This window comes from Megalobrama amblycephala, linkage group LG13 (assembly GCF_018812025.1).
Source record: "Megalobrama amblycephala isolate DHTTF-2021 linkage group LG13, ASM1881202v1, whole genome shotgun sequence".
Taxonomy (NCBI): Eukaryota; Metazoa; Chordata; class Actinopteri; order Cypriniformes; family Xenocyprididae; genus Megalobrama; species Megalobrama amblycephala.
Genome location: NC_063056.1, coordinates 31,802,201 through 31,824,893, shown reverse-complemented (window position 1 = coordinate 31,824,893; position 22,693 = coordinate 31,802,201). Strand labels below are relative to the sequence as shown.

The 22,693-nt window shown below is 36.2% G+C and overlaps 2 protein-coding genes across 2 annotated transcripts; one reads left to right on the top strand and one right to left on the bottom strand.

The window, feature by feature from the left end:
- Window positions 1-252: 252 nt before the first annotated feature.
- On the bottom strand, window positions 253-2,848 carry LOC125243609 (ly6/PLAUR domain-containing protein 8-like). The gene is made up of 5 exons (XM_048153384.1): window positions 2,005-2,848; window positions 1,719-1,829; window positions 1,496-1,639; window positions 1,007-1,120; window positions 253-885 (listed from the first exon to the last, which is right to left on the bottom strand). Exons 1-5 carry the CDS (start codon window positions 2,051-2,053, stop codon window positions 695-697), a joined length of 609 nt encoding a protein of 202 aa, XP_048009341.1. The 5' UTR covers window positions 2,054-2,848; the 3' UTR covers window positions 253-694.
- Window positions 2,849-5,732: 2,884 nt separating this feature from the next.
- On the top strand, window positions 5,733-22,284 carry dpys (dihydropyrimidinase). The gene is made up of 9 exons (XM_048153147.1): window positions 5,733-6,157; window positions 7,132-7,290; window positions 7,640-7,819; window positions 11,258-11,447; window positions 13,271-13,427; window positions 13,529-13,670; window positions 13,978-14,120; window positions 21,868-22,075; window positions 22,169-22,284. Exons 1-9 carry the CDS (start codon window positions 5,918-5,920, stop codon window positions 22,241-22,243), a joined length of 1,494 nt encoding a protein of 497 aa, XP_048009104.1. The 5' UTR covers window positions 5,733-5,917; the 3' UTR covers window positions 22,244-22,284.
- Window positions 22,285-22,693: the final 409 nt, after the last annotated feature.

The window sequence follows — 22,693 nt, the reverse complement described above, 5'->3', positions numbered from 1 at the left end:
ATCTTTACACTGCATAGGTGGAACAATTGGTACAATTACAAATGCATAAATGATGTTAAGATTAATGTTTTAAAAATAAAATTTTGTTTATTGAACATTTGTAAAAAACAAAAAAAACAAAATCAATATCACGTTTGCAATTGTGCTCATATTTGTGAAAACAGCACTCTTTCTTGTGATATTGCTTAATTATATCATATGTTATAATATAAATATCAAGATCTTATACAAGTACTTTTTTGCAATCATATCTTGAATTTTGTGGCCATTTTTATTAATTTTGGTGACATTTTTGGCACAATCCCTTGTTGATTTCTGACCCGGCACAACAGTAACAAAATAAATGAAATTAGAAATAAGTTATTGATTGCATTTGAAGCGGGAAGTTTTACATCCAGTCAAATTAATGATGTTAACAAAGAAATCAGACAATGCAATGGCAATTTAGCCACATCCCTGCAGTTGTGGTCTTGACCGGTCTTGAAATAAAATCCTGAGTCCTTTTAGTCTTAGACCAAGACCTTCAAAAAAATGGTCTTAAGACCGGTCTCGAGAACTACAACACTACCAAAACCAGAACACAAAAGAGAAGTGGCACCAACATGATTCATGATTATGTAGCTACATACTTCATATGTCTTACTGTATGTTGATAAAGCACAAAAAGTCCAGAGAACCAAAAACAGGACACATCTCAGAGGAAAAGAAGGGAGAGAAGTGGCACCAGCAGCGGAAAGAGACTTTTTTTCAAGCTCTGACCGCTGTTACACAGGATTCCCTCGCAGCATTTGTAAGTGCCAGATATAGACCCCAGGGTATTTAATAGATTGTTCTCACATAAAGTATCACTTGCACATCCTTTTGTTTTCATGTCAATTATGTTAACTGGAAAAAAAGGAGATTGTCATGAGGGGAAACACTAAACAAGAGGACTGTCATTCGTATTTAAAAGCAACAATTCTGTTCATGCAGAACATCATAGATTTTGTGTGGAGAATGTAATCACCTTTTGAACTGAAGCACTTGTTCTGGTCACCTGAACATGTCACAATTTTTGAGCAGTCTTTATTGAACATGTCACAGGTGTAACACATCATCCCATTGAAATATCGCAGCAATGCTATATACATTATGATATGAAAAAATGAATAAGAGTAGTAGTTAATGCAAAGTAGAGACTTATCAAAACAGAAGTGAATTGAGACTTATCACTGCTTTTAATGGGATAGTTCACCCAAAAAAATGAACATTCTGTCATCAGTATGGGTAACCAAACAATGGATGGATCCCATTGACTTCCATAGTATGGAAAAAATACTATGGAATCATCAACTGTTTGGTTATGCACATTCTTCAAAATATCTTCTTTTGTGTTCAGCAGAACAAAGAAATTCATACAAGTAAATGATGACAGAATTTTCATTTTTCTCTTTAAATTAATACACTAAAATATGAAATTCCACCATTGTAAAATTGTAAAACTTTTTTCATATACCTGGTGCCTCTTCAGTGTTGCAGAGGTCTGTGTCACAGCATTGGGGATTAAAAGTCATTTTGTTTTGTCCAAAATGTATGGCATCAGTAACACACACGGCAGGATCAGTGCAGTTCTTCTCACTTCTATCTAATGTACTGCCATCTGAAAAGACCATTAAAAAACTTTATGAAGATTGACTAATAAACCTCTTTAATAATGTTTATAATCATGCAATGCTTACTGTTGTAAATGGTGATAGAGCCACACTGAAGAGGACATTTTGTTAGATTTTGCCTGCATTCTTCAGATGAATTGTATTTGTATTTGCACTGGTGGCATCTCAGTGCAAAAACTGAAAGATAAAGAGAATGTCATGAAACACAAATAAAATGACATTTGTTTCATGTATCAGCATTACAAAGAAGCATATTTAATTTAATTAAATTAGGATTTGTTCATCAATACAGATATGTAATAATTTAATCAAGGAATAATCATAAAAATAACACACATGCAACTGCGCATACCTGCAGAGAAAGAAACAGCGATGAGACCCAGAGTGATGTACAGTCTCATGGCTGGAACATCTGAAGAACGACACAGTATCAGTGTGAAATCATTATGCACCTGATTTACAGAGGTGTGGTTTTTGAACTATCTGTTCCAAGGTGAGCCAAGTAGGCAGTAGCATAATTAGGCTGAAATAAGGCAAATTTAAGACTTTTGCAACTCAAATTAGATGCATATTCTTACTCAAAACAATGCATATTCAAATGGAGATCGGTCAGTATCTCTTAAGGACTGGTCATGTCAGGTTATCATGACTCCAACATCAGTACATCACTTCACCTACACAGAGACTCTCTATTAGATAAGGGTCTTATCTGTGCTTTTGAACTTTTATGCAAATTCAAATTTTGATTTATGTCCCATTTGGATGCTTGAGACAATGTTGTTTAATGATCTGAACCTGCAGCGAAGATCGAGCCAAATTTGCCTTTCAAAACAGCATGTCGAATCAAGTACTTTATTGTTTCGAAGATGCATAGCACATTGCAGATCATGTCAATAACACTGAACCAGAAACATATTCACTGATGATCATTGTTCCAAATTTTGCATATCTCTTAAAATGATTCTAATGTGATGATATTTGTATTTCAGCATGCAAATATCAAGATCAAGATATGTCTACCTGGGGCAGTAGGTTAATTTAGGGTTCAAGTTCATCCCACTTGCAGGCTACATTTCAGACCACACACAAATATGGGAAAATGGCGCCACTCTGCGGGGGAAGGGTTAATCACGACTATAAATGGAGGACATTTACATGTGCTGGTCATATAATTAGGTCAAATATCATCATTTATTTCGCTAATTCCATTCAAAAAGTGAAACTTGTATATTATATTCATTCATTACACACAGACTAATATATTTCAAATGTTTATTTCTTTTATTTTCGATGATTAGAACTGACAACTAAGGAAAATCCCAAATTCAGTATCTCAGAAAATTAGAATATTTTGAAAAGGTTCAATATTGAAGACACCTGGTGCCACACTCTAATCAGCTAATTAACTCAAAACACCTGCAAAGGCCTTTAAATGGTCTCTCAGTCTAGTTCTGTAGGCTACACAATCATGAGGAAGACTGCTGACTTGACAGTTGTCCAAAAGACGACCATTGACACCTTGCACAAGGAGGGCAAGACACAAAAGGTCATTGCAAAAGAGGCTGGCTGTTCACAGAGCTCTGTGTCCAAGCACATTAATAGAGAGGCGAAGGGAAGGAAAAGATGTGGTAGAAAAAAGTGTACAAGCAATAGGGATAACTGCACCCTGGAGAGGATTGTGAAACAAAACCCATTAAAAAATGTGGGGGAGATTCACAAAGTGTGGACTGCAGCTGGAGTCAGTGCTTCAAGAACCACTACGCACAGACGTATGCAAGACATGGGTTTCAGCTGTCGCATTCCTTGTGTCAAGCCACTCTTGAACAACAGGCAGTGTCAGATGTGGCTAAAGACAAAAAGGACTGGACTGCTGCTGAGTGGTCCAAAGTTATGTTCTCTGACGAAAGTAAATTTTGCATTTCCTTTGGAAATCAGGGTCCCAGAGTCTGGAGGAAGAGAGGAGAGGCACACAATCCACGTTGCTTGAGGTCCAGTGTAAAGTTTCTACAGTCAGTGATGGTTTGGGGTGCCATGTCATCTGCTGGTGTTGGTCCACTGTGTTTTCTGAGGTCCAAGGTCAACACAGCCATATACCAGGAAGTTTTAGAGCACTTCATGCTTCCTGCTACTGACCAACTTTATTTCATTTTCCAACAGGACTTGGCACCTGCACACAGTGCCAAAGCTACCAGTACCTGGTTTAAGGACCATGGTATCCCTGTTCTTAATTGGCCAGCAAACTCGCCTGACCTTAACCCCATAGAAAATCATTGCGGTATTGTGAAGAGGAAGATGTGATATGTCAGACCCTACAATGCAGAAGAGCTGAAGGCCACTATCAGAGCAACCTGGGCTCTCATAACACCTGAGCAGTGCCACAGACTGATCGACTCCATGTCACGCCGCATTGCTGCAGTAATTCAGGCAAAAGGAGCCCCAACTAAGTATTGAGTGCTGCACATGCTCATACTTTCATGTTCATACTTTTCAATAGGCCAAGATTTCTAAAAATCCTTTCTTTGTATTGGTCTTAAGTAATATTCAAATTTTCTGAGATACTGAATTTGGGATTTTCCTTAGTTGTCAGTTATAATCATCAAAATTAAAAGAAATAAACATTTGAAATATATCAGTCTGTGTGTAATGAATGAATATAATATACAAGTTTCACTTTTTGAATGGAATTAGTGAAATAAATCAACTTTTTGATGATATTCTAATTATATGACCAGCACCTGTATAAACAAATTTTATTTTTTCAACATGTAGACTACAGCACAAAAGATTACAGCGTTTCTTCTTGATTCTTCTTCGTTTGCATTGGCTTCCTTTGCGGTTTAGAGTAGAGTTTAAAATTCTAGTTTTTGTTTTTAAGTCCCTAAATAACTCAGCCCCCTCATATTTATCTGAACTTTTATCTTTACAACCTTCCCGAGCTCTTCGATCTAGTAGTCTTAGATTGCTCGCTGTTCCCAGAGCCCTAAACTCTGGAACAGGAGCCAGTTAATATTAGATCTGCTCCGACATTACAAATGATAATTCTTTGCTTAAAACTTATTATTTTTACATTGCTTTTAATGTCCCTTGAAGGTTTATTTTTGTATTTTGACTTCTGTTGGTGTTTTGATTTCCTTTTGCTATTTTGTTGGTCAAATTGTCTCAATTTTATATGTGACATTTTATTTGTGACATTATTATTTAATTGTTTTTGCTTGCACTTATTTTATCTGATGTTGTAAAGCACATTGTTCGGCTGCTGCTGTTTTAATGGTGCTATATAAATAAACTTGAACTTGAAAAGACACTTTAACTGTTTATTTTCGCAAAGGCTTATTATCAATAATTGCTTCTTCTTCTTCTTCTTCTTCTTTTTTTTTTTTTTTTTTTGATATCTACTTTTAGAAAGGTTACCATTTTGTTGAACGGGTCATATGCTGCCTTCACGTGCTATCGGAAATTTGATAATTCCCACTTCTGAAGTCGTGATTACGAGCTTAAGTTTCGAAATGGGAGGCCGTTTATGTGCGATTTTTACCTAGGAAACTCGTATTTACGATAATTCCGAGACACGTGAAGGCAGCGTAATCATCGAATCTAAATCACGTGTCTATTGGATGTAGGCCTACTGAAACATTTTATTTATGATAAAAAATATAATAAAAATATTATTTTAAGAAATAAATAAAAAAAATGATAAAGATAGCCTACTTTAAAGACTCATAAATGTACAGAATATATAGGTTATATAAAAATGAATGATAATTCTAGTCTTTTTAAATTATAATTTAAACGCAGCAAGACGAGTTGTACGTTTAAAGTTTATAAGATATCCTGACACATTTTGTTGAACATAGAGATTATGATAAAGAGAACATGATTATATAGGCTATGCATATATTTAACAGGATAAAAGTTTGTGGAAGTTAGAAAATGGTGGGTTCTGGGAACACTTTGAGTGATGAATCGATTTTGAACCTGTTCATTTAAACGAGCTCAGATAAATTATGCTCATCCTGTCAGAAACAGGCTGGACAGGTCGGTCGGGCATGTTTCGCAATGAAATGGGCGTGAGGTTTAAAAAAACACCTAGAGAAGAGAGAGACAGAGAGCTTCCACAGACCTCACTTCTAATTCAACGTTGATAGACACACCGATTAATGCTTCTAGAGATTGTGCTTGTGTGCCGAAGCAACAAATTCATCTATAGAACATAATTAGAACTCTTTTTACGCGTTTGTGCATTAGTTATTTAGTCAATAGAAAATATGCCAACCTTGATTAAAGGAGGGAAGGTGGTAAATGAGGACTTCTCTGTGATGGCAGACGTGTATATTGAAGATGGAGTTATCAGTGCAGTTGGCTCAGATCTGCAGGTAGCAGCTGGCACGCGGGTCATTGATGCCACAGACAGACTCGTGCTGCCGGGTGGAATAGACACGCACACACACATGGAGCTGTCGTTCATGGGCACCACAGCTGTGGATGACTTTCAGACAGGTACCAAGGTAAATACAACTCATCAGATATGTGTGCATCCATTATTGTTCCTAAAGAAGAGTCATTTGAATAAGTCATCTTAATTTGTGAATGATTCGTTGCAATTGATTCGATTATTCGAATTCATCAACACATTTAAGATAACACTTTACTAGGATATTGGCTGTACCAGTAGCCTACTTATAAAGCACATATTAATGCCTTATTCTGCATGACCATATTCTATACCCAAACAATACCTTACTAACTATTAATAAGCAGTAATTAGGAGTTTATCGAGGCAAAAGTTGTAGATAGTTAAACTTAAATGAGATATACTTTTTTATTCACTGTCTGAAGCCCCACTGATGACATTATAGTCTGATGATACTAACTGATGTAATGCTAACTTGTCATTTGGGGAAATCCATTATTGAAGTTTGTATATTTAAAACTCTAATCTACCTACTCAAATGCATTACTAATTTTTCCTTCCGTTTCCCCCTCATTTCTGTAAATTTACAGTATTCTCGCACATTTTGCAATGCAAATCAGCTCAGTGCTCTTGTAACAGAACATAATGGCATCTATTCATTTAATTTCACCTACTTTATACTGATATAGTCACTCAGATGTCTTACAGAACAGAACAATCAATTGAAGGTCATCTGATGCATGAATTATTAATTTTGAACCTTTAGACAAAATATAAAAGGAAAAAAAGTTTGCATATGTGTTTTATATCATATTTGATACAGGCTTTCATATAGCCAGTGAAAATATGTAGCTCACACTCAAGGAGGAAAAAGATGGAAAATATCCCAGAATAATCTGATCAGTCATAAACTAAACAACACAATTTCATATAAAGAGGATAAAAGGTAAGGGTAAAAGGTTATCACTCAAAAGTCATTTGGACAAAACCAGAGTTAATTTGTAACAACGTGTTCCAGAAACGTGTTGATGTTGATTTACATCCCTACATAATAATGTGTGTCCACAGGCCGCAGTCGCAGGAGGCACCACCATGATCCTGGACTTTGTCATCCCACAGAAGGGGTGTTCACTCTTGGAAGCCTATGAGCGGTGGAGAAGAACAGCTGACCCCAAAGTCTGCTGCGATTACTCCCTTCATATGGCTGTAACCTGGTGGGATGACACTGTATGGCTACTACCAAAAAAAACTTGCTTATACTGTGCTAGACTAACTGAGAATAGTTACAGCACTTACATATTGTTGCCCTATTGTTGGTTTGATTGCTTCTATTGTTCTCATTTGTAAGTCACTTTGGATAAGAGCGTCTGCAAAATGATTAAATGTAAATGAAATATAGTATTATATAATATTTATATGTGAATGTTATGAAAGTTGCACTATATGTCATTTGTCTATACTATAAAAAACTGTAACAGAAGAACATTTGACAAATCCATTTTTAAAAAGATATGATAGATCTATCTATCTATCTATCTAGATGAACACTAACATATAAATATGGGACTTTCTTTAGGTCAAGAAGGAAATGGAGACTCTTGTTCGTGAAAAAGGTGTCAACTCTTTTAAGATGTTCATGGCGTACAAAGATGTCTTCATGCTGCGTGACCATGAGCTCTATGCTGTATTCTCACAGTGTAAAGAAATCGGAGCAATAGCTCAAGTCCATGCAGAGAATGGAGACCTTATTGCAGAGGTGAGAAGTATTCTGAATTTATATTTAGGCCTATATCTTCAAATTACAAGTCTGCATCTTGTTTGCAAACATTCAAATTCAGGACTCTATCATGGAAATGATAGAAAATTAATGATCTTTGTGCATCAGCCTGGGCCTGTGAAGGGATTTTTTTTTACCTCAATGGTCTCTGAGTTAAACTTCACCATGAGTAAACTGATGTGCGGGTGTTTTTTGTAAATCATTCTTTAAACGTAAAGCTGATCAAGCTCTAAACAAACAGGTCATGTTGCACAAGAACTGGCCTGTGCCTTTAAACTAACATGAAATGGCATTTTTACATGTTATATGCTGGTCAAAAGTTCAAATGTTCTGTTAAAAACTGTTACAAATGGTTTTTCCATGTGATTATTGTGTTAAGACGCTAATAATAACTAGCTATTTTTAACTCATACTGACAGCATTCATTTTTAGACTGTCGATTGCCCAATGCAGCAAAAAGCCTAAGAAAGAACCAGATGTGTCATGTTGGTGTTAGAGTGGTCAGAGTTCAATGGAGGAGTTTATTATAATATGCCTTTAAAAATACAAATTTAGGCAAATCATAATGATAATGTTTACTTTAACTCAAATACATTTGCCATCCTGACATTCTTATAGTAAATCCCAAGAAATGTGTGAAATGTGATTCCACTGGAGGGCACCAAATACATGACTGAGGTTTAATGAAGGGTGGCTGTATTTATAGTTTCATAAATACTAGAGCATAACTTGTGTAGGGGGAGAGGAGGTGTAAAATAAATTGGTGCCTCAGGTAGGATAGAACTGATCAAGACCAGACTTGTCAAAGGATAAAACACATCTCTTACTCAGAACTCTAAAGACAGACAGCTCTCCTTCAGGTTCTGGATTTCTTAAAGGGATAGTTAACCCAAAAATGAAAATTCTTTCATCATTTACTCACCCTCAAGTTGTTCCAAACCTGTATAACATTCTTTGTTCTGCTGTACTCAAAGGAAGATATTTGGAAGACTGTTTGTATCCAAGCAGATCTTACCCCTCATTGACTATCATAGTAGGAAAAAAAAAATAATACTATGGTAGTCAAGTGCTGCTTGGTCAAAAATCCTTTCCTGTGGCCTCATGGGATAGTAATTTGTCCACTGAATGTGTACTTCAGAACCTTTTCGGAAGTAGTAGGTCATCTGGGGACTTTTTGCCTTCTGTTTTTCAAATACTATGCATTCGGACATACTACTCGGTTGGCATACTGTTTTTCGCATACTATATAGTAGGGAAATATTTGATTTTGGACACAGCAATACTCTCTTGAGTAGGTATTTATTTGGAATAAGTACTTTGTGACCACTAAAAAGTATGGTCTATATAGTATGAATGTGTGCAGTATGAAAGTAATCTGGACATACTTCATTCGCCATGTTGTCATTATCACGTGACCTACCAGGGTCAGTTGCGTCACTTCACTGCCATTCATAAATCCTCTCTTGTGGCCTCATGGGATAGTAAAGTGTCCATCGGATGCACACTTCAGAATTTAGCTAGAAGTAGTAGGTCATCCAGGTACTTTTTGCCTATGAATACTGTGAATTTGGACATACTACTCTTGTCACATATTGGTTTCTGCCTACTATATAGTAGGGAATTATGTATATTAAGCAGTATATGTTGTATATATAGCAGTATATATTATTTTGGATGCAGCCAATCTCTCTTTTCTCTTTCCCCTTTCCCAGAAATTAACAAACTCTTTTTTGGTAAAAGTCTCTTAGTTACCTGTAACACCTGCCTTCATTAATTATCCCTATGCACATTAATTAACCTATTAGTGGGTTTTACATTCCAAACAGCACCAAGAGAGTGTGACAGAGAGAGAGAGAGAGAAACGAAATGACACAAACATACCAAATAAAATCTATAAAAAAGCCTCCACATAGCACAGATTTTGTTAAAAACTCTTGGCAACTTGACCTTGGTAGAGACTTTACTGATATAGAGTGGAGTGGTATTTTAGATAAAGTACATTCATCATCATCCTGTGCCAGACATGCCCTCATCCAATTTAAAATACTTCATAGGTTGCATTTCACAAATTCAAAATTAGCTAGGATCTATCCTACTATTAGTCCTGCATGTAACAGATGTCAACTCTCACCAGCCACAACAGCCCGTATGTTTTGGTCGTGCCCAAAACTGGAGGGGTTTTGGAAAGATATTTTTAAGTCTTTTAGTGAAATGTATGGTGTCTCTATTGACCCTGACCCCCTGCTAGCTGTCTTTGGTACTAGTCCTGAAAATATTGTGCTTAAGGAAAGAATATATAAGGTAATCGCCTTTACCACACTGTTGGCAAGACGCTTAATTCTCCTTCATTGGAAAAAACCTGAGCCCCCAACACATAGCAGATGGGTTAAAGATGTAATGTATTATATCCAGCTGGAAAAAATCAAATTCACTGTTCGAGGTTCTAAAAGCAAGTTTTTTGAAACATGGTCACCTTTCTTAGTATATTTTGATGATTTGCAATTTTCAGAGGGAGGGCTCTCTTAAACACTTGACCACATGTGCACCTACAGATTTTATATTATTCTTTTCTCTTATATTTGTTTGTGAGGTGATTTTATGATTTTTTTTATTTTTTTTATATTATTATTACTATTATTATTTTTTATTTATTTATTTTTCTGATGATACGTTACTTTTTGTTTTAAAACCTTTCACGTTAGTCACAACCTTGGAAAACTGGGCAGTTTGAGGCAGGTATAAGGTCATTGAGTTCTTTCAGTTATTGAGTTGTTCTTTATTTATTTTATTAATTATTTTTATTATTGCTATACCTTTTTATAATATATGTACTTTATACCTTGTAAATGCACAGTGCTGCTACACATCTGTTGTGCTGAATGTCGGATGTCTTTGTACTGTTAGCTGTGTTCTTATAGTTAAGCCGCGCAATGGGAAATGGGAAGTGGGAAGTATTGTAGAATGTTATGTTAATTTTTGTTGGTTTTCTTTGTATACTATGTCATAAATACCTATAAATAAAGTACTCAAAAAAAAAAAAAAAAAACAGCCTCCAAACAAGACGTTACAAGAATGGCCTTATAAACATTTAAAAGCCCTAGAAACCATCTACAAAACCTTAGGATTGTGGCAGTGAGTTTTGCTAGGCAAGCGCCACTCCTGTTTCCTTCGGAAAATATAAATATCTGTTTTGCTATACTTTTCCTGCTTTGCAAGCACTACTGTTTCCTTCAGAAATGCTAATATAGTTAGTTGTAATAGAAAGCTATATATTATAGATGCTAAATCTGAAGAATTTCATGCTGATGTAGCGTGCTGAGACACAGTCGATGCTTGTCTCGCAGAGCACATACTGTAGAGATCTGATTTTAAATAGTCCCTTTCTGTGAATGCTGATTTGTGTGTGTGCTCACACAGGGTGCTAAGCGTATGCTCTCTCTGGGCATCACGGGTCCTGAGGGCCATGAGATGTGTCGTCCGGAGGAAGTGGAGGCGGAGGCCACACAGCGCGCCATTACCATCGCCCATGCCGCCAACTGCCCGCTCTACGTGGTGCACGTCATGAGCAAATCTGCAGCGAAGGTGGTGGCTAATGCACGCAGAAATGGTGAGTGAGCTGGGATAAGACAAGACAAGATTATTATTCACAGCAGAAAAGTTTTAAAAGCATACAAGTCTGGATTTGAGGTTTTTCATGAATTTTGTGGTGCAAATCATGAAGCTGATTGTGTGACTGCTCCACCAGATCAGAGCAATCTGGAAACTTTACAGCCAATATGACATCAAAACTGACTGTTTCCTTTTTTAATAAATGTTCCTGGTCTTATTGTGAAGAATTTATTGGTGTATGCTATTCCAAAAAAAAGAAAGAAAAAAAAAAGTAATAGTAATACCTTGCTTCTCCTTTGAAACGACTTTAACGTTTTTGAAAAAGTGTGCTGACCAGGGCTAAATTTATTTGATAAGTATATTAGGATTAGTAAAATTAGTGAAATATTATTACAGTATAAAATAAGTGTTTTCTACTTAATACATTTTAAAATGTAATTTTTTCTTGTGTTGGCAAAGCTGAATATTCAGTAGCCATCACTCCAGTCTTCAGTGTCACATGATCCTTCAGAAATCATTCTAATATGCTGATTTGGTACTCAAGAAACATTTCTATTTATATCAATGTTGAAAACTACGGAAGAGGATTAGGGCCAAGCAATAATAAAAAAATAACCATCTCGAGATTAAAGTTGTTAAATTTCAAGAAAAAACTCGTTAAATTTTGAGAAAAAAGTCGAGATAAAATGTTGAGAATAAACTCATTAAATTACGAGAAAAAAGTCGTTAAATTATGAGAAAAATGTTGTTAAATTTTGAGAAAAAAGTCGAGATAAAATGTAGAGAATAAAGTCATTAAATTATGAGAACAAATTCGTTAAATTATGAGAACAAATTCGTTAAATTACGAATTTGTTCTCATAATTTAACGACTTTTTTCTCATAATTTAATGACTTTATTCTCATAATTTAATGAGTTTATTCTCAACATTTTATCTCGACTTTTTTTCTCGAAATTTAATGACATTTTTCTCATAATTTAACGAATTAGTTCTCATAATTTAACGACTTTTTTCTCATAATTTAATGAGTTTATTCTCAACATTTTATCTCGACTTTTTTCCTCGAAATTTAATGACATTTTTCTCATAATTTAACGAATTTGTTCTCGTAATTTAACGACTTTTTTCTCGTAATGACTTTATTCTCATAATTTAATGAGTTTATTCTCAACATTTTATCTCGACTTTTTTCCTCGAAATTTTATGACATTTTTCTCATAATTTAACGAATTTGTTCTCGTAATTTAACGACTTTTTTCTCGTAATGACTTTATTCTCATAATTTAATGAGTTTATTCTCAACATTTTATCTCGACTTTTTTCCTCGAAATTTAATGACATTTTTCTCATAATTTAACGAATTTGTTCTCGTAATTTAACAACTTTTTTCTCGTAATTTAATGACTTTATTCTCAACATTTTATCTAGACTTTTTTTCTCGAAATTTAACAAGTTTTTTCTCGTAATTTAATGAGTTTATTCTCAACACTTTATTTCGACTTTTTTCTCGAAATTTAACAAGATTTTTCTTGAAATTGAACAACTTTAATCTCGAGATGGTTTTATTTTTTTATTATTGCTTGGCCCTAATCCTCTTCCGTAGAAAACAGTTCAGTGTTTTCAGTGCTACTTAATATTTTTGTGGAAAATGTGATACACTTTGATGAATTAACACAATTTTAATGTTGATTTTATTACATTTACATTTAGACTAAGGTGAGCTGACACCTTTAAACTGTTTTTGTTTGATTTTTACATTTCCAATGTTTTATCAAACACTCAAAACTGATCCTTTATCACACTGATTGTTTCTCGTCAGGTCGAGTGGTATTTGGAGAGCCTATTGCGGCTGGACTGGGCACAGATGGCACTCACTATTGGCATAAGAATTGGGCTCATGCTGCTGGTTTTGTCATGGGCCCACCCTTGAGACCAGACCCCAGCACCCCTGGATATCTGATGGATCTGCTGGCCAAGTATGTGGGAACTTCCATGATCTCTTTATTCACTTAACATCTACTTCCAAACTTGCATGACATGATGATAGTGCATTATGATAATGTGCATTATCTTACAGTGACGATCTAAGCGTAACAGGAACGGATAACTGCACATTCTCTGTGTGCCAGAAGGCCCTTGGTAAAGACGACTTTACTAGAATCCCAAACGGAGTCAATGGCGTTGAAGACAGGATGTCTGTTATATGGGAGAAGGGAGTGGTCAGTGCCTCTGATAGCAATGATTCCTTCATTCTCACATTTCTATAATAGGAAGACTTGCTTATTTACTGAAACATTTTACTTTCATAGATACTTGCAGGAAAATAATATGCATGCTTTAGTTAACTTAAAATGTTAGTTTACTTAAATGTTTTGAGTATTCTGAACTTATTGAGTTTTACAGTCCTATCTATCTATCTATCTATCTATCTAGTCTCAGTGCAGCACTGGCCTTTGGCTTTCTCATTCTTTGACGTGAGGTGAAGCGGTTACAAAAATAACACAATTTATGTTTTATTTTCCCCAGCACAGCGGAAAAATGGATGAAAACCGGTTTGTAGCTGTCACCAGTACTAACGCAGCAAAAATCTTCAACCTTTATCCTCGAAAAGGGAGAATTGCTAAAGGCTCTGATGCAGATCTGGTCATATGGGACCCAAAGGCCACCAGGTAACTCATAGCAGCCTAGAAAACTACATGTGACCTCGTTTACATGCTCTAATGAATAATGAGCCATGCTTCATTGTGCAGACATTCCTAACAGACACTGGCCAATGTGAATAGAAAATGTACTTGAAATAAATTGAATTTACTAGTGAAATAGGTCAGAATTACTTAGGGTTAGGCATTTGAACAAACCACTAAGCCTATACTGTAAGTACTGGGTCGCAAATTATATCTCAAATTCTACAGCTTTTAGAGGAGATGTGTGCTTTCACTTTTTTTTTTTAAACGTTTTCTAACTGATCAAACTTAGTTTCCACCAGGTGGATTAATAAACAGGAGAAAATGTTCCATAGACTTATTGAAAAAGCCATATTTACAGAACAGAACAGAGACTGGGGGTGGGCTTATTTACCTGTACGCAATCTCTTAGAAACCATCCTCAACACCCTAGCGACCACATAACAACACCATGGCAACCAGTCACAACATCAGTCGTCATCATAGTGTTAAGCTACTTTTTGCACACGCAAGCAGCACTCATAAAATGTAACAATACGACATGTTATTGTTGCAATTCTGACACATTTACACTTCATCGTTAAAGAAATCAAAACCATTTTGCATACTTGACATGAAAATCCCAAAAGCAATGCCTCAGTGTTTCACAATAATGTGCCATTATGTCTTGATCTTATAATTCAAAATACAGTTTTCTCATTTCATGGGCTTCAGCTTTTACATATCTTCATTTCATGACTGCTTGAATTTATTTGTAATTGAATGTTGTTGAGCCTTGTATTGTACATGACTTTAATTGCTGTTTTTGTTATTCAGCTGAAATGAGCCTTGTACTTGCCTTATTTCAGAAATGTATTCCATATACCTCACATTTTTTTGGAGGGTAGTCACATTTGTGAGAGTAATTGTGAGGGTAATTTGTGAGATTAACCATAAAATGGTTTTGGCAAGTTCGCTTTAAGAGCTATAAAGCGCTGTGAAATTCATGAATGTAGGTTCATGTGAGGATCTATAGGTGCTCGACATACTGCAGATGTTGCCATGACGAATCGGATTGGCTGTAAAGACGTGACCATAAATGGAAGTACGTGAAGCGTTCTTCCTGCTCAAACAGGTCGTTTATAAAGTTCACGCATGACAGGAGAGGACGGAAACAGCAGACGGCCCTGGGTCTTACGTAATTGGGCCACGTTGCGGCTCCTTTTCCCCGTGAATCTGGGCTAGCTCCCTCTAGGCAAATAACCAACCGCTGATGTGAGTTAAGCAGCGAGGACAAATGTGCTGAAATTTAGCGCACAGCAGCGCTGCATTAATCAGAGCTGAGCTCTTGTGTAAGACTCGCTAACAAGACTGGTGACGTGTCCTGGTCTATATTAGACAATTAGGGTCAACTGGATGTATGTTCTTAGCAGAAAATTATGGAAAGCAAGACATTTAACCACAATATTTGCATTTTATGTTTAGATTTAAAGGCCTTCCATATTGTGCCTCACAGTTTATTGTACTGACAGTTAATTCAGCTGTGAGATTCCGTAATTATCCATCCATCAGTTAATTATCAAGATAAAGCAATAAGCCAAGAGAGGCCAAGCATTATGATTTTGCCGCAGGTAAGAGTTATTCATAGGCACAATCCGAAGCAGGGGGCATGGTGGTGGAAAAAAATATGAGATGGGAGGAAAGATAATAAGTCAATGCTTTTGCTTTCTCTCGCAAATGTTTTGCGTTCCGCTCGAGAAACTTTTGCATTCGCTCGCAAATCCTTTGTTCCTTCGCAAAAACTTTTGTGTTCTTTGCGAGCAAACGCAAAGTTTCTCTGGGGAACACAAAACATTTGCGAGAGAACGCAAAAGCATTAAAGGATTAGTTCACTTTCAAATAAATTTTTCCTGATAATTTACTCACCCCCATGTCATCCAAGATGTTCATGTCTGTCTTTCTTCAGTCGAAAAGAAATTAAGGTTTTTGATGAAAACATTCCAGGATTATTCTCCTTATAGTTGACTTCAATGGGCAGGGCCGCATTAAGACTACAAGGGGCCCCTGGGCTTTACCTCTTGAGGGGGCCCTTCATCCACCAGCACTATTACCTATATTCAGGGGTTAAATTGGGCTGAGGCCCGGCACATAGGCTTACGAGGGCTCGACATACGCTTGTCCGGGACTGCGGGACAAGTGGATTTTTTGAAGTGAAAGAGAATTTTACTTGCCTGACCAGATAAGTAGCTTGATTAAAATATCAATAACAACCAAAACGCGAGAATGATTAATCTAGCTTAAGTGGCGACTGATAGGATGTACTGGCGGTGATATTGCGCTGTTGAGGATCACGTAACCTCTTGAGGAGAATTCAAATAAACAAATGAGCTCTGCTCACACAAAGAAACTCAGTTATCATGTTGCAATAAAAATTCAATTAAATTCAAATTTAGCTTGCTATTTACGACATATGATAAAGTTAAGCATCACACGACCGAAAGTGCTGAATTCCTGAATATCACCTCGATTGAAATTGACACTAATTTCATACAACAGTTCAATAAAAAAGTAGTTAATATCAATCACTTACGTTTTAGATGCAATATGCCTGTTTTTGTTCTATTGTAGCAACGGTCACTTGATAAAGTTCATGTTTAAAAGTATAAATTTCCCACCAACATTTATTTGTATATTCAAAAATATTTAAAGAATCTCATAATATTATTGAACGCAGTTGTACTTTTTCAGTGTAAATTATTTAATTTGGTAACAGCCCTATAGTGTCTTACTATTTTAATTTATCAAATGTAAGAATATGAAATAAAAGATTTGAATAGCCTAATAGTAAATATTTTTTTTCCAGACAAGCTACTTTTTTACTCTGACAAGTAAATGACCAATTTAGTTGTCCAAAGGACAAGCACAAAACCAGGCTTAATGTCAAGCACTGTATTTTGTATTTATATTCTGTCCTTTAATGGTAGCATCACTCTTATATTTGATACTGACACAAAGGCACAGGCCTACAGAAATATTTTATTGTCATCAGATGTAGCTTTCACAATACCAGCATCTATAGAATGATTTTGATCAGCATTTTATTGTTCATAGCAGAGGGCTCTCTCAACTTGTTATATTTTACAGTTTGTCAAATGATACGATTTTGTAGTATTTGCATACACATGCACCCCTCGAAAGCCTGAAACCACAGAGCCCCCCCACATAACAAATCCCAATTTAACCCCTGCCTACATTCACTCAATCTTCTTAATCACAAAGTGCACGTTATCAGCCTTTTATTTTGCATGAATAAATGCCATTACCAAAACATCCGAATCTATAGGTCTGTTATAAAATATAAATATCACTGCATTAACTTCATATTGGCACATTGTCTGAACTATTTGTACAGGCTACTCATTTCGAAGGCTGCATCCTCCAGAGGTCGCGTTTGAAGGCTGCATACGTCATTGACACCAGCTCATTTAAGAAAAACAACCGTTGAAAGAAAGAAAAAACAGCATTTTGCACCTCACGAGGAATAAGCATCAATTTTATTATGGTTAATTTTCTTAAATAAGACATCCTTAATGATGTATGCAGCCTTCAAATGTGAACTCCGGAGGACGCAGCCTCTGAAATGAGACGCAGATTCGAACAGTAACAAAGGCGCCAGTTTTACCATTTCAATTCCAGCGTGAGTCCTTGTCTTTTGGAAGTGCATGCAAAGTGGATTTGCTTTTACACCGTAGAGATGTCATGTCAACATGTCAACAACACAAACCAAACTCTTCCAGTCTCAGCTTTTTGAAGTCTCAGTCTTCCAGTCTCAGCTTTTTGAAGGCGGGTCAAAATAGATGTTGTTCACGAGCAACCGGCTGCCATTACGCAAATTTTTACATTGTTATGTAGGTTTGTAATAGAAAGTGAGACTGGAATTGCTGAAGACTCATTTTGGCAGTTCAGAATCAATTCATTCTTTAAGGCAAAAATTACTTTTTTATCTTGCACTTTGATCTTTAAAACACAAGACAAAAACACACGCAAGTTCGACCCAAATGTTTAATGTCATGATTGTTACCATTAGTAGCCTACCATTAGTATTTGCATTAGATTATATCCAGCTGATCGCTTTTATCGATTAGTTACGCAGCAAAGTTGCATAATTAAAACTAGTGTCATGAGAAAGCAAACTGTATTGTCATGCAGCAGACATATATAAACAAATCAGAAATGCATTTGATTTCAGTTCTCTTTTATCATCACTGTAATACAATAAATCTTATTTAAATAATAATCAGTGTTCTAAAATGGAAGCAAATAATGTATTCATACATACAATGTGTGTCTAATGTCAATGTGGCCTTTGTGTAGATATTTAAAGATGGTCATCTTTATGCATGGCTGTTTTATGGATTTATGTTTTCATGGATTTATATGAAATGGTAAGACTTTATAATAAGATTCAGATTACAGATGGTAAGGTTAATAAAAGTATTGTTCATTGTTAATTTCAACATTTCAACATTTTACCTCATTGAACGTTTTCAGAAACTGTATTTTTGTAGGCTATGATTTGTATTTTTATTGGACTACTAACGACAGGGTTCAGTGAGTGAAGGGTCGCACATCGGTCGATAAGCGTAGCGCCGCACCACGTCTTTAAAATTCGAACACATTGTCTTCTTTGGGGCTGTTCACACAGAACGCTCTTTTCTGCGCTACTTTTTCTTTGTTTTTCTGTGTAAACATGCGCTAGAAGGACGTGCAGAACCGTTGCGCTCGCGTCTTGATGCATAACATGGCGTTCTAAAGCCATGAATCAGTTCAGCTAAGTTAAAAAAAAGTTTTAAAAAGCGTCTCGAGACCTTGCGGTTTCCCCCATTCCACTGCCCGCGTCTCGCGTTTTTCAAAGCAAAAACGCGTTGTGTACGCACACAAGCAGCGCCACTGGGTCTGTCCGCGTTGTCCAGACACTGATAGTTGCTTGCTGCTAGACGCGGCGCGTCATAATGAACTTCACGCGCAGAACAGCACATGTATTCAAATCAAAGCGATGTTAAAGGGACAGTCATCACATTATAAAATGCGGTTATATTTTTTCCGCCATCACCGGGGCCCTCCCTCAGCCCGGGGCCCTGGGCTTAAGCCCAGGTAAGCCCGTGCATTAATGCGGCCCAGTCAATGGGCACCAGACGGTTGAAGGTCAAAATTACAGTTTCAGTGCAGCTTCAAAGCGCTTTAAACGATCCCAGACGAGGAATAAGGGTCTTATCTAGTGAAACGATTGGTCATTTTCTACAAAAATACAACTGTATATGCTTTATAAACACAAATGATCGCCTTACGAGTGCTTATGCTTTCCGTATTCTTCAAAAAGATTAAGCTGTATGTCCTATGCCTTCCCTATTCAATTTATGGAAAAAACGGAACTGGCGCCGCATTTATTCCGTAAGTTGAAGTTGTTTATAAAGCATATGCAGTTGTATTTTTAAAGAAAATGGCTGATCGTTTCGCTAAATAAGACTCTTATTCCTCGTCTGGTATCTTTTAAAGCCCTTTGACGCTGCACTGAAACTGTAATTTTGACCTTCAACCGTTTAGAGGCCATTGAAGTCCACTATAAGGAGAAAAATCCTGGAATGTTTTCATCAAAAACCTTAATTTATTTTCGACTGAAGAAAGAAAGACATGAACATCTTGGATGACATGAGGGTGAGTAAATTATCAGGAAGATTTTATTTGAAAGTGAACTAATCCTTTAACAAATACATTTTCATGTTTTTTCTTCACCATGTCCATATATGAGCTCTGCAAAGCAGGAAACATTATGGTGGAAAAAAATATGAGATAGGAGGGAAAATTATTTGGCAACGCTTTTGTGTTCTCTCATAAATGTTTTGCGTTCACCCAAAAAAACTTTGCGTGCACTCGCAAAATGTTGCTGTTCTCCTGAGAATCTTTGCATTTGCTCGCAAAACCTTTAGAAAGCAAAAGCATTATCAGATATCAAATCTGTAAAGCAGGGGACATGGTTGAATAATAAGTCAATACTTTTGCGTTTTCTCGATAAATTACTTTTGCATTCCCCCGAGAAACTGCATTCCCTCACAAAAACGTTTGTTCTTTGTGAGTGAACACAAAGTTTCACAGGGGAACGCACAACATTTTGAGAGCGAACGCAAAAGTTTCTAGGGGAAATGCAAAATATTTGGGAGAGAACGCTAAAGCATTCTTCACCATGTCTCTTTAGGGGCTCCGTAAAGCAGAGCTTTGTTAAAAGCCACAGTGTTAATTTTTTTTTTTTTAATATTTGTTAATATTAATACAATAAACAATTAATTTGCCAGTGTAAATAGAGGTAATTTCTAACTTCAAAATTGCAAAAATAAGCATTGTTTTCAAAACAGTTTTCTGAACACGCCCCTCGTCAGCCATTGATTGAACAAACCGACAAGTCCAGCCCCCAACTCACGCTATTGGTCAGTGTTAGGAGTAGACAGGACACTCAAAACAAATAAGGGAATTATTCATAGTGCCACACAGACATTGTTCATAGTTTTCGAGAAAATGAACCTGTGACAAAGTATTTTACCTCTGAAAAAATTACATCAGCTTTATCATAGTTCTGTAGCAGCAATCTAATGAATGGTCACGTGTGCATTTATCAGCATTTTACAAAGCAAGGAGTCTATGGTTGTGTCCAAAATTGCACTCTCTTGAGTAGGTACTTATTTTGAACTTCGCTACCACTAAAATAGTATGTTCTATGTATGAATGTGTGTAGTATGAATGTAATGGATGGATTCGCCATGTTGACCTACCAGCGAATCATTCGTTCATAAATCATAGATCTATTCATAAATCCTTTCTCATGGCCTCATGGATAGTAAAATGTCCATCGTATGCACACTTCAGAATCTCAGTCGGTAGTAGGTCATCTGGGGACTATTTGCCTACTCTGAATTTGGACATACTTCTACTGTTTCTCGCCTGCTATATAGAAGGGAAGTATGCGATTTCTATGGTTTTTTGTTTGTTTTTTGCAAGCAACATAAATATTTAATTACCACATTCCAACTTAAAAGAAAAACAAAAAACAGTGAAAGATAAGCTGTCAGAATATAAGAAATGAGTTTGCAATATTTTAGGCAATATATTTCAAGCAGTACAACCCTTACCCTCAATTTTAGGACAGTAGCATTCATAATTTTAATTTTTTTTTAAATATTTATTGTCTTACACAGCATTATAATAGATGCAACCATAAAAAAGCATAGTATATAAGGTATGCAGTTTTTATTTTTATTCATAATAAATCAATTAATGGAAACTTCTACACAGACAAATTCTTAGTCGAGTTTAACACCGTAGAAAATTAATATCCCTTGCACAATGATAATTGATAACTTGCTGTCTTCCTAAATTATTATTTTTTTTAAGCCAATAGCTGTCATTTTCATTTGAAAACTTGATTTTGCTAGCTAGTTTGTCTCAGTTCTGGAGACAGATGGCCACACGGACCTCATTTGAACGATGCTGATACAGCATGCTAAAAAAGCTGAATATGGAGAACAGCAGATATAGGGGGGAGAACATTATATTTGTCACTTCACACACTGTCAATGGACTCAGATGTTCCTCTGCTGATGTTTTATAATGGTATAAATGTAAATCAGTAAGTCATCTCATACTTATTAATGTCCTGTAATGTCTTTTGTTTGATTTGTGCATAAATTTGTGTTGTTTTTAGGGTGATTTCAGCAAAGACTCACCACCAGGCTGTGGACTATAACATCTTTGAGGGAATGCTGTGTCACGGGCTTCCTGTGGTCACGATCTCCAGAGGGAAGGTGGTTTATGAAAACGGGCAACTCTTCACAAAGCCGGGCGAGGGACAATACATCCCACGCAAACCCTTCGCTGAATTTGTGTATAAGAGAATTAATCAGCGGGAAAAGGTAAGTCATGCTTTAAGACTGCCCTAACATTTCATAAGAAATCTGGCCTTTGTGTGCGGTTTGAACTGTAGGTAAGCATACTTTATTTTTTAGGTTGGAAAGCCCAGCGCTGTGTGCAGAGAACCGTACACTGGAGAAATCATATCTATAGCCCAGAAAAGACCCTGAATCACGGAAGAAATGTTTTAGATGAATGTGCAGTATTCATTTAAAAACAAAGATTGCATTTATAACCAAAAAAGGGCTTTACAGTCTAATGTCAAAGAAGAAACTTTTCAAGTTCCACAAAGAACTTTTTATTCTATAGCCCTGTAGAAAACATGGTGCTATGAAGAACCCAGAAAACTATTTTCTCCATATAGTGGACTTCAGTGAGGAACAACGGACTGAAGGTCCAAATTGCAGTTTTAGTGTCACGCGTGACCTTTCCAAAGTGATTACGTCATGCGTGGCGCATCGCAGAGCAGTGCAAAATTTGTGGTTAAAAGTATAAAAATTTCTTTCTTTCCCATTATTCCTCACCTGGGATCATGTAGAGCCCCTTGAAGCTGCATTGAAACTACAATTTGGATCTTCAACCCAACTTTTGAAGTCCACTATATGGAGAAAAATCCTGGA